Source organism: Halichoeres trimaculatus, unplaced genomic scaffold, assembly GCF_033239565.1.
Source record: "Halichoeres trimaculatus isolate MK-OKI-2021-1 unplaced genomic scaffold, fHalTri1.1 fHalTri1_scaffold_24, whole genome shotgun sequence".
Lineage (NCBI taxonomy): Eukaryota > Metazoa > Chordata > Actinopteri > Labriformes > Labridae > Halichoeres > Halichoeres trimaculatus.
The window spans coordinates 1,003,965-1,016,270 of record NW_027437202.1 but is presented as its reverse complement, the minus strand read 5'-3'; the positions used below and the strand labels follow the sequence as shown (position 1 = coordinate 1,016,270).

At 37.8% G+C, this 12,306-nt stretch overlaps 1 protein-coding gene across 2 annotated transcripts in view; it reads right to left on the bottom strand.

Moving 5' to 3' along the window:
• LOC141786024 (gamma-aminobutyric acid receptor subunit gamma-3-like) overlaps positions 1-12,306 on the bottom strand; it is a 59,738-nt gene that overhangs the window by 32,823 nt on the left and 14,609 nt on the right. The window contains exons 1-2 of one of the 2 annotated variants that reach the window (XM_074664719.1): positions 11,627-11,667; positions 1,339-1,406 (exon numbers count right to left, since the gene is read on the bottom strand). In XM_074664719.1, the coding sequence (XP_074520820.1) occupies positions 1,339-1,406; position 11,627 (69 nt within the window). In that variant the 5' untranslated portion in view covers positions 11,628-11,667. Of the gene's footprint in view, positions 1-1,338; positions 1,407-11,626; positions 11,668-12,306 lie in introns of those variants that run through there. The other variant, XM_074664718.1, reaches the window with a different exon arrangement.

Genomic DNA, 12,306 nt, shown 5'->3' with positions numbered 1-12,306 from the left:
GAGACTGTTATATAAAGTAAATACTCTTACAGTGCTATGAATAACATCTGCATAGTCAAGAATTGGCAGCACCAATTGCGTAAGGGTGAAGTGACTTTAAACGACCACATATTCTTGGAGGCCTAAGTATTCAAATTTCTCTACTTGTTCTAGTGTTGTTCCATCCAGGAAGTTAATAGAACCTTTTTTTGGGACAGAAAAATAATTCTGTGAAGTGAAATGTCCTGATTAGAGGAGTTAATTATGGATAGACTGATTATCGACTGGGCCGGTTATCAGGGCCAATACTTTGCATTTTGAGGCATATTGGCATCAGCCTAATCTGACGGCTGATGAGAAACACATTTAAAATTGTGTTGTTGCGACTCTGATGCAGCCGCTGTCTGTGATCACTACTCAGTCTCAGCACTGTCCCACCCACAGCACCATCTGATTGGTTACAAGCAGAGCCATGGCTTGGGCAACAGCCAATCAGCAGCTCAGTTAAATTAAAATTTCGGGAAACTTTATTTACTGTAGAGAATGTTAGCTATTTATTTTTTTTAAGTTTTCAGTTAACTTAATAAAACATGTTGCTAAGCCTGGGAGCTGTTTAATATACTCATGCTTTAAGGTATTTCAATGAAGTTAAGTGATGGAGTTTGTATTATTCAAAATTCTGACACCAATATTTGCACTTTGACTGCAAAGTAATATCGGCTTTAAATATTGGTTATCGTCCTCCATGACTACAAATAATTGGAACCGGCCTGGAAAAATCCATACAGTGTCGTCCACGTATTGGTGAATTTGACAGCCAGAACAGACTTGTGGGGGGTCATTGATGAAGATGGAGAATCGTAAGGGACCTAAAGATGAACCTTGTGGTACACCTTAAAAGGAGTTGAAAAAGGACAGTCAGTAAAAAGAGAGCAATAGCAGTTTTCAAAATATTTTTGCAATGCTATTTATTATTGAGACTGGTCTGTTATTGTTGATGTCAGTTAATCAGTCATTTAATGGCATCTAATCAAGAATCCCAAACAAATCTGTTTCTGTTTCTTAGTATAACAACTAAAAGCTGTAGCTTGATTTTGGTGAGAGCTGACAGTCTTTTGGGGATCTGCATGGATTAAGCAAATAAGTGATTTCAAGTACCCTGTACATTGACGAAGTGTCCGCACCTGTCTTTCTTGGCTGTCTTTCTCATGTTGAAAATGAAAAGAAAAGAAAAAAGCTGTGATGGCTCAAAATAAATCCCAACATGGAGTGAAATGCGGCAGCATCCAAGCGTGATGACGCTAATGTTGGAGTAATGACAACTGCAAGTGTGCGAAGACGGGGAACGGTCCAACTCACCATGTCCATGGATGACACAGGCCCGATGCTGTTGACATATATGCCCACATCAACGACTGTTGGTTTCACTGCAGGAGCCAGAGAAAAAAAAGAGTCACTTCACTGATGTAATATGCACATATTGTGGGTGAGAAATATGCAATCATTCTCCTTTATTTGTCATCTGACAGCGTTTCATGCTGCGACTGAAGATACATGGCCAAAAAACCTAATCCATAATCGAGTTTAAACAATGGAAACATCAGTCACTGTCACTTTGACAAATAAAACAAGTCCTTTTTATGGAAGCGGAGCCATCCATCCATGCAGAGAGGAAAGATTTGAAATCAGAAAAGCTCCACTGTGGTTCCTGGAGCGGTTGCTGCGTTACCATGGCAATTAATAGCATTTCCAGTCAGTATGTAGGATGTTGGTTAATTTTTCTTCACAACAACATTTGGCTCGGTTCTGGGAGGCTCAAATTAGAGCATCAGAAATACAGAGGAAGTGAAACGCTGCAAGATTGCTGTGTTTGATCAGCGGAAAGAAGAGAAGGGCGAGAAACACACAAACACACACACACACTTTCACACAAACACATGTTTGGGAGATTTCTGTGTTAGTCATGATGCAAAAGGTGTGGAGCTCACAGCCAACAAGCCAGGACTCAAAGGATAACAGAAAGAGACAAGTGTGGCTTCTCCTGACTCTTAGTCAGCCTGTAACAGACGTACATGTTATTTGTGTGTCTCACTGAAGTGGGATGATGTGTGTACTGGAGGACAATCTGTTATTTATTTGTTGAAATATACAGCTAGTCAGTGTAGAAACATGTTTCCCTGCTGTGATTTGCATTTACATAAAACATAACTGAGTGTATCTTTCTTACATTAAAAAATCACAATGAATAAATCAAGTAGGTTGTTATGCCTTTGTGTTCCACAGCACTACTGGCAAAATGTTCAGAATATTCAAAAGTACTGGCAACACAGGGATTTGACTTGGGATGTAACAATGAGTGATTTTTATGTTTCATTGCAGTCTGAATATTAACCATGGTTTGACACATGCTAACATTTCTGCTATCAAAAGATCAGCTGCTTGAAGTTCGTAAAATATGCACCACTAACATTTTCAGTTAGGGGCTAATAGCAACAAGTAAAATGCATGAACTCCCATAGATCATTTTAAAAACAGACAAAATCAAGAACTAAGAGAAAAATGATAGGATCGCAATTGGCTTCCGGCAAAATTTTCATAACTTTATGCATTGTTGTACTATGCTCATTTTGCTACCAACACTTCTGGTTAATTGAGGCACTGAAAGCATGTTCTGAAGAAAGCTTTTTGTGAGATATCAGCCTAACACATAACTAGAAGGGTGTGGCATTGATGCTTTGGAGTGACCAAACACCTCTGTTTCCTAAGACATCTGGATTGGTCATTACATTCCTTTCAAAGTAATAGTCTGATTTTCTTCAGGTTGCTATAAAGAATGAGTCAGGGATTGGGCAAGACTCGAGAGGACCAACTGTAGTCACATCAGCACCGTGCTGAATCAGACGACGGTTTGTTTTGTGTTGCTAAGAAAAGCAGCAGAGCCTAACCCTCAGTGGTAATCAGGGACAGTTTTGTCCTTTAAGGTAATTCTTTGCTTGATTTTAAACTGCAGTTTCAGTTGTGTTACCACATGGAATGATATTTTGTAGGAAGCTCTTTTTCATGAAAATCTCAAAATCATTTTTTTTTTATCATGGGTCAACGATATAACAGGGCAAATTTTCCAGCCTTCAAAGTGATACTCCGGGATGGAACAAGTTGGGTCCTATCACAAGGTTTAGGGCAGAAATTACCCCTACAGCAGTGTTTTTGTGCAGCAGAAGCCCAGAGCACTCGCACCTAACACCCCCTCCAGGGGCGAAAATCCCGTTTCATTGTTGGGGGGGACAATAAACAGTAAAATTTCAGAGACTGATTCCTAGGGGGGGACATAAGAATAAATGCTATAATTTTTGCTGTGTTGTTTTATATTGTGATATTATACAGTGACTAGTCCCAACTATGGATAATCAGCCTAGATTTAACAACACATCCATAACACTATGAACTCAATAATTAGTATTTTTTATCCAAATTAATGAAAAAAGTGTTGATTTTAATTGGAGGACAATAAGGGGTTAAAATTAACAGTCAGAATGGAATTAGAAACTGGATCTATTCAAGATCTAAGTCACAGTCATAACTACTTTATTTTTAAATCAATACATCTAGAATAGAACATAAGACTTTAATAAATAATGTCTTCATCTATGACTTCATAAATCTCACTAGAGATGCCTCTATCTCACTAGAGGCATCTTAAATAGTTTTAATCTTTGTGTCATAAATGAGAGGACGAGGATGTCAGCATGTCACCTGTCTGTCTTATCTGTCACAGCCTTCTTTGCATCATAAAGGAGAGGCTGTTTGCCAGCCAGCAACAAACGGTGTGATAATTAACTTATAAACTGTTCAGTGTTTTAATGCACTTAATCACGATCTTTGGCGCTCTGTAGTCTGTCTGTGTGTGTGCACCACATCGGATGGAAAGCTTAATCAGCGCCTTTTTTTTTTTTTAAGCATACTGTCAGACTTCGGAAAAAGCAGTTGACATTTGCTTTTCATTTTCTCTGTGTGTCTGTTTAACAAGTGAAGTTGTGATTGATAAGTCTTTCAGTGAAAGCTACTTACTTGACCGCGACCCTCCGCTCTGTCTGTATGCGTTTATTTGTGTGCGCGCGGCTGCAGCATCCGTGCCGGGAGAAATAGATTGGATCAAACCACTGCGAGGATCGCGCGGGGAGGGGTGTGTGTGTGATCTTTCAATAGTTAAACTCGTCAATCATTGTGTTTTAAGTAGCATGACTTGTATTATACCATTGGAAACAAAACACCTTACTATCAGAAAATTAATTACAACTGGATTTTTTAGGGGGGGACAACTTTATGGAAGGGGGGGACATGACCCCTGCGTCCCCCCCGGGATTTGCGCCTATGACCCCCTCCCTGCTCCTCTGCTGGTTTCCTCTGACCAAAAACACAAATAAACGGACTCCCACTGAAAAAATCTAATATCTGTCTGCATTCACGCTTTATTTAGAGAATTTTCAGCGCGTTACTTTCACACAAAAGCACCGCTAAATAAGGCTCTAGTTCTCATCGTGTCTCTTCGTCCTGGCAGACTACCTGCGTTTGTTTATATCTGGCACGCTGCACGCGGACTGATACACTAAGCAGCAAGCGCCTCGTAGCCAGCTGTGGCTCTGCAGCGGAGGTAGCGCCGTTTTACGACACGATGAAAACTAGAGCCTTATTTAGCGGTGTTTTTGTGTGAAAGTAACGCGCTGAAAATTCTCTAAATAAAGCATGAATGCAGACCGATTTCAGACTTTTTCGGTGGGAGTCCGTTTATTTGTGTTTTTGGTCTAGTAAAATATGTCCCCGTCTGAGTGCAGAGGAAACCAGCAGAGGAGCAGGGAGGGGGTGTTTGGTGTGAGCGCCCTGGGCTTCTGCTGCACTAAAACACTGCTGTAGGGGTAATTTCTGCCCTAAACCTTGTGATAGGACCCAACTTGTTTCATCCTGGGGTATCACTTTAAGGCAAATAGAGGACAAAAATGTCCAGAAACTGCTGTAAAAAACAGAAAAAAATGTATTTTGTTCCACTTTTTTTGCTCAAATTTTTCAGTCAACTTCAGCCATAATCAAAATACCAAATATTTAATTTTTTTTTCAGTTTTAACCCTTTAAATGCCCATTTAATTAATGATGTCAATATTTTTATGGGAAAAAAACATAAAATGAGTTATTTTTCACATAATAAATGTATGAAGGGTGAAGTTTTTATTATTTTTTTATTATTATAATTATTTTTGCAATGTCATATTCTGAATTTACCGCTCTCTCAGGTAAAAAGAGGACTAAAATATCCTTTACAAAAAATGACTATAGAAACATAACAGATAAATTTGGACTGAAGTTTTAAAAACAGAACGATTTCAGCAAAAAGTACCAAAAAATTATATGTTGAGTTTTTGTAGCAGTTCTTGGTCGTCCCCAAAAGGATCATAAATTAATGCAACCAATGAGGGTTCAGGCAAGTCCACTTGTCTCTTGATTAATCTACAATACGTAGAACAAGAATTGAATTCATGGGAGGAGACCACAGAGGGAAACACTGTTTCATGCTCCACAGCACTACTGGCACAATATTCTGTAGACAGATGAAACCATAACAGAAATTGTATATTTATCTCAGTAAATAAAATTCAGAGGTGGGTATTGACATGACATTTTCACCAGGTGTTGGTAACAATCCAACATGATATGCAAGGGAGAATAGACAAGGAAAGGAAAAAGGATAGGAGATGAAGGGAAGGAGGTGAGATGAGGAAAGTGTGTAGGAGAGATAAGAAATGCTTGTAAAACAAGAACTGTAATAAGGACACAAGTTTAGATCATACAAGGATTTAAAAGGAAAGGATGTAAGGTGACAAATTAATAGGGAAGGAGACAAGGAAAGAAGGAAAAAGACAACTAGGAAAGATGGAAAGATGATACAAAAAAAAGGAGATACAAAAGATTTAAAAGGAGATAAAACAGAGGTAGAGGAGACAAGGAAACAAGGAGAAGGAAATTGGGACACCATTTATTGTGGTATTCGTCATCTTGTAACTGACCTGAAAATGCTTCATCACAGGACAGAAGTGGTTTTTAAAAAAGAGAGTTTGTAGGGTTACATGTCCTTGGTGGCAGAGCAGAGTAAACACATCAATAATTAATCCTCCTTCCTGCATTTGCTCATAATGAAAATGCTAAAAAACAGACAATTACATAAAAACACAATCATGTTTAGCAGGGAAACAACAAGATGCTTCTGGTTCCTCAGTGGGAGACACTTTGAGTAAACCTGGGTAATAACAGAACCAAATCAAACCGCCAGAAGGGGAAGCATGGTGTATAAAGCTGATTTGTTGCAGCTTAGCAGGTCCACAGCATTTCAAAAGTGTAACAACCTGAAGGGAACTGTCCTGAATTTACACTGTGGACGTGGGCATTGTAAAACCAGTGATTCCAGTCAGCCATCTCTTTGGAAGTAATGGTTCAACAAACACAACCAGCACAGAAGCTGAGCTGACCTGACACATGACAAAACAACACACGGCAGATTCATGACACACAGGTAACAACAGCTCCTGTGAAAAGGAGACTATTCAGGATGTGTCTTTCTTTCCATTCTTATCAAATGGGAAAAGAAAGTGAAACTTCAACAACCTATCTGTCCGTACAGGAGTTAAAGTAACCTCATTTTGCTCATCCTGTGGAGGAGCCAGGATCCACAGAGGCCCAATGAATCTTTCTTCTCTTTATGTTCCTCCTCCTCCTCCTCATCGCCTTGCTTTTTAGAAAAGCATGACAGGCCCCATCTGTATTACCGCATCACCCTGTGGGCCTTGATTAAAAAGAAAAGGCTCTTTATGCCCGCTTGGCTTAGCTGGCATGACAAATGCATTAGGCATTGTCAGCTCCAGAAAACACACACACACTCTCGCAGATATACATTTCCCAGATGACCATTCAACTCCCAGATGTTCAGCACCCAGGCCTCAGCGGTCAGACGTTATAAGATAAGCTTCAAATCTCTGGAAGCTTCAAAGTAATAATGAATGCCAATTAAAATGTAAATAGGAATATTCCAGAAGCTCAACACTCTTCAGAATAAAGTTTGTCTGTTAGCCAGGAACTGTGAAAGGCAAAGAAAGGAGAACAAAAACAAGCATTTAGCACATGTTGTGTTAGCATTCTGGCTATAAAGTAGCTACAATTAGACACTCGCTACCATTCGACTTTGACTCCTTCAAATTTCTAACGTTTGCAGAATTGTTAACAAAATTTAAGTTCTTTAACTGTCACGACTACCAGCATGTTTCACTTGACAACCAGATGCTAAAGTTTCACATTATATATAACTTGATACGGAATTATCCCGTTATTGAATGATACTGAATTATGACGCGATACTGGCTACGATTACATACAGCCAATATTCTGGTTTCTGAAACATTATGAATAACCTGTTAACACGCATAAGCCAATCGGGTTTTTACTGTATAAAGTGTATCCCAATCAAAACAACAAATCACAGACAACCAACTTGTGGTTGTTAGTGATTTAAATTCAAATAAATTATTTGCTAATCGTCACATTCCTACCTTGCAATTTGGAGTACATTTCAAAGAAACTGGGAAAAAAAGTTACCTACCAATTGTGACTTGCGAGAACAAAATTGGACATTATTTTGAAGAAGTTATGTGCTAATTTAAAAGAAATAATTTTAAAAAAAAGTATAATTATTACGCAAGTGTGATGAAATTTGCGGACCTATTAAATAAAGTGTTACCATACAAAATGATAAATGATACTAAACTGCAACGTGATTTAATGATACTAGGGGTGCGCCGATCACAATTTTCTGTCAGATCACCAACACCAATTACCAATCTTTAAAAAGCCTTAGTATCACATGATGCATGGAACTCATCCTGTTACCATTTGATACTGATATGATGTTTTCTTTAACCAGTTTCTAACCCAGACATTTCTTGACAATAACCCAATGCCCAGTCATATCCAAAATCTTAAATTAGATCTTATCAAGTATTTTGTCTTATTTTCGCTAGAAAATTTTCTTGTTAGAAGAATAGAATAGAATAGAATAGAATAGAATAGAATAGAATAGAATAGAATAGAATAGAATAGAATAGAATTTATTTGTCATTGCAACAAGTGCAACAAAATTGCAAAAAATTAAGACATTATTTTAGTTTGGCAGATATTTTTTTGACTTGTTTCAAGCAATTCAGACCTCATTTTTGTTTTTTAAATAACTTGAAACAAGACATTTTTCTTAACTAGTCACGTGTGGCTCATTTTAGGTCTAAAAAGACATTTTTACTGAAAATAAGACTAAAACAACTACTTGATAAGATTTTAGTTTTTTGCAGTGCAGTCAAGTTGTATCAGCTCCATGGACCATATATACACACAACACTGAATTAAAAAAAAAAATCAAAGAACACTGTAATTTATTAGGTTTCTGAAGCAAGAAAGACAGTTTTGAAGAAGAGAGAAGCAGCATTTTTCTGATTTCAATGGATATAAGGGAAGGTAAAATTCACATTAAGAATACTTTTAATTTAGTTTTAGTTACATTTTGGATCAAACTGACGGATAATATAAAAAATGAGTTGTTCTCATATATTTCGTGGGTGCTGTGACATAATTTAGGAATGCTTTAGCACCCCTAGTGGCCAAAAAAGCATGTAGATGCTCCACAGCACTACTGGCAAAATATAGCTACCGAGGGATTGGAGGATGAGACCAAATTTTAGGACCAAATTTTAGCAAAAATCCAGGGAATTCTAAACAGTCAACACATTTTTTTCTTGCAGCTGTACTCAAAATGATAAATATTATTCACCATTTTAAAATTTAGCACCTTAAGCAACTTATCAATCCTATGTTATATTTTTGTATTAACACCTGTTATGAATATGAAAGTAATTTTAAAAGACATTTAAGTGAAATCAAAAAATGAGACCGCTTCTGTTTTTTCTTAGCACCTCTTTAATGTTTGAAAAGAGCCCTCTTAAAACTGAACGGTGCAGCCTCACTCATTTTATATTTATCTGACCAAATGTGATATTGATTGATGCGTGTTTCCCTCTCAGGGGTAAAGGGTTATATCAAGTGTTCTGAGGTTGAAATTCATGCTGTCTTTATGAATGCATGAGAAAAAACGGATTTTAGTCTCAATGAAAGCCTTTCCCATCAGACAGATATTGACTGGTTGTGTAGGAGTGTTTACAGAGCTGCTGTATTTGTGTTTGCACATGTAGGTGTGTGAGCGGCTGAGAGAGCACATGCTGTACTGTTCCAGCCTGTATTCAGCTTTCTGAATCCAATATAAAAGATCTGGGCTAGGAAGGTGTTCCTCCTGCCTGTGAGGTTTAATGAGAACTCGGCGAAGGGAAAGGTCTCACTGCTTATGAATCACCACCCGGCAATCACACAGCTTACACCAAGCAATAACCCGGCAAAACAGGGGAGGGGATAAGGGATGCTTGTTACATACAAACACACGTTTATGCATGCGCTGAGGAGGGCATTTCACAGATGATCTCTCAATCTGATTTCCATTTATGCTAAAGAATAATGAAATTATCATGACATGCTCTTATACCTGCTTTCACTTGTAAATGAGTAGCATATCATCCATTTATTATTCTAATTAGTTTTCAGATTGGCTGAATTGAAAGCGAGTTTGACATCCATGCTAATGTGGGAGCATCGCAAATGACTTTACGACTTTGTTCACACACTGTCGAAGATTACGGTCCAAATGAAAGCAAATGAAAAGCCCTCTGACTCATGGGGGAATTATCCCAGGGTATGTATTGAGGATAATGTAGGAATATTTATTTCCGTGATGCTAATTAGCGCTGGATGTATCCCCTGACAGAGGTTGATGAGGTAATATGTTCAGTGGATAAATAGATGAAGCCTCTGCCTCCTCACACTCTTCCATGATTGGGTGCCAGAGACAAAAATGGCACTTTCTCTTTCAACATATTTTTGCATAGACCAACTCCAAATGTTTATTTTTTATTTTTCTGCAGCTTTTTTAAATGTTGTGATACTTCTGTGGCCAGCCCCAAGTGGACACATGAGGAACTGCAGTTTAAAAACTACCCAGGTAACAAGTCAAGCACTTCTCCAGCCAAATTCCCAACTTGGTCTACAGCAGGAACTGAAACCATTGATCCAGCTAGCATTGCTACAAAAGTGGCAGAGCTCTTTAATAATATTCATTTTTTTAGATAGATGCCAGAAAGCCATTCATCGTTTAGCGTGCTTCTTCTCAACAACTCTACTTTGATTTCATTCGTCCGCAGAATATTTTGCCAGTAGTGTCGTGGAGCGAGAGATGGGTACAGAATAGGTGCCAACCAAATTCTGTCTGTGGTACCGATTCACATGAAATGAAACGGTACCATGTTCAGGTACCTAAATGCATCCTGTGATTCTGAGGCAGTAGATGAGTAGGCCATTTTCCAAACTGGACATAAACACATCACACCAAGGTTACATATTGAAGAATAAATATGTACAAGTGAAAAACTTTGAGATTTAAATATGAAACAATGCAATACCTATCACCACATTAACTAGGGTTGAATGATTGTGGAAAATGATCAAATTGTGATTTTTTTTGGACCAATTTTGCAATTGTGATTTAGCATGCTATTTTGTTTGGGAGGGACATTTATCTTTTTTTTTTTTCAATATACAGAAGCACTAAGTCATTCCATAGCACGACCAACATGACAACGCATACTGTAACCATATAAATATTTTCTTTCTGTAATTTTTGATTGAAAAAGAAAAAGGAACACTGTGACATTTTGCTGACCACCAGTTGTCAGTAAGAGTAACAAACTATATAAGACAAAGTGAACAAGGGGTATAAAGGAAGAAGATAAGGGCCACTGGAAAAAAAATGAATAAAATATTTTTTAAAAATCTGAAATCTGACTTTAATCTTAAAATTCTTACTTTTTTTATCATTAAAAAAATAGTAATTTGAAAAAATGTGGACATTTTTTTTTAATTTCCTTTTTTTTCAGTGGCCCTTATCCTCTTCTGTAGGGTATGGCTCTGCCAGCCACAGTCATTCTGTTGCGGATCTCTGTACAAGTTACTGTATTTCCTCCAGGTCTATGTACATGAAACTCCTATTTTTTTTTTTTTTTTTTAATTGCAGCCTTTGCGACTTGATACATTACTACATCATATTTCGATGTCAGTTTCAATTTGATTAATTGTTCAGCCCTGACATAAACACACACAAAAGTGCCAAAATTTGCTACCATTAAGTACTGATAACAATTGCCACATACTGCGCATTAGTACCATATCATTTCAAATTTGAAAGGTTCCCATTCCTATGCGATGCATCCACTGTTTAAAGGTAATCCTAATAAGGAAAAGATCAAAAATATTTTGTTTGACCTGAAACTTTAAAAACAGCACATACAGCTTCAGTAACAGAGATAACAACTAGGTAGAGAGGGCTAAGCATGTGTTGCTGGATGCTAAATAACTCAAAAAAACGAATAATTTAACCAAAACTCAAAAAGTCAAGAAACACATAAAACGTCCATAAATTTAAAAGCAAACCTCTAGAAAAATCTAAAAACCGGAAACTTACTAGCGGCAGCAACAGGCAGCAATGAACTGACAGAGAACTCAAGAAACACAGAGACTATCTAGACAAAGGGGTAATCAACACCGGTGGGAAACAAGACACAGCTGGAACACATGAGGGGCAATCAACCAGGAAGGGAACACAAGAACTAAACTAAACACAGGGCAACTAAGAAACACAAAAGAAACCCTACGATGAAAACTAAGATTAAAACAGAAATACTTAAGACAGACACAAGATTTGCCAAAATCAGTGAAACACCAGCCCTAACCTTGACCCAAACAGGAAACACAAGACAAGAATCACAAAGAGTAATGACAAAGAAACTGGATAAGAAAGAAACAAAAGGAAACCCAAACCCTGAAACCAACATGGAGCAAACCAATGATCGAATCATTTCTCTGTCACTGAGTCTGAAGAAAATACTACACCTAAGAAATAAAATAAGACCGACTGGATTCTTTCACCAGACTCTGGTTGCCTTTTCCACCCAAACCAGTTGCATCTTGGTGCATCTGTGAATTGGATTGTAATGATAATAGAACAGCAGGCCTGAAAATCCCTGACTACCAGCCACTATTTGTGTGTGATGTTCAATACAGTGACTGTGTGGTTTGGACCCAACGGGTCATGGTGATCAATGAAGACTGCCAAGAGCCATTCTCAAAACTGAACAACATCTG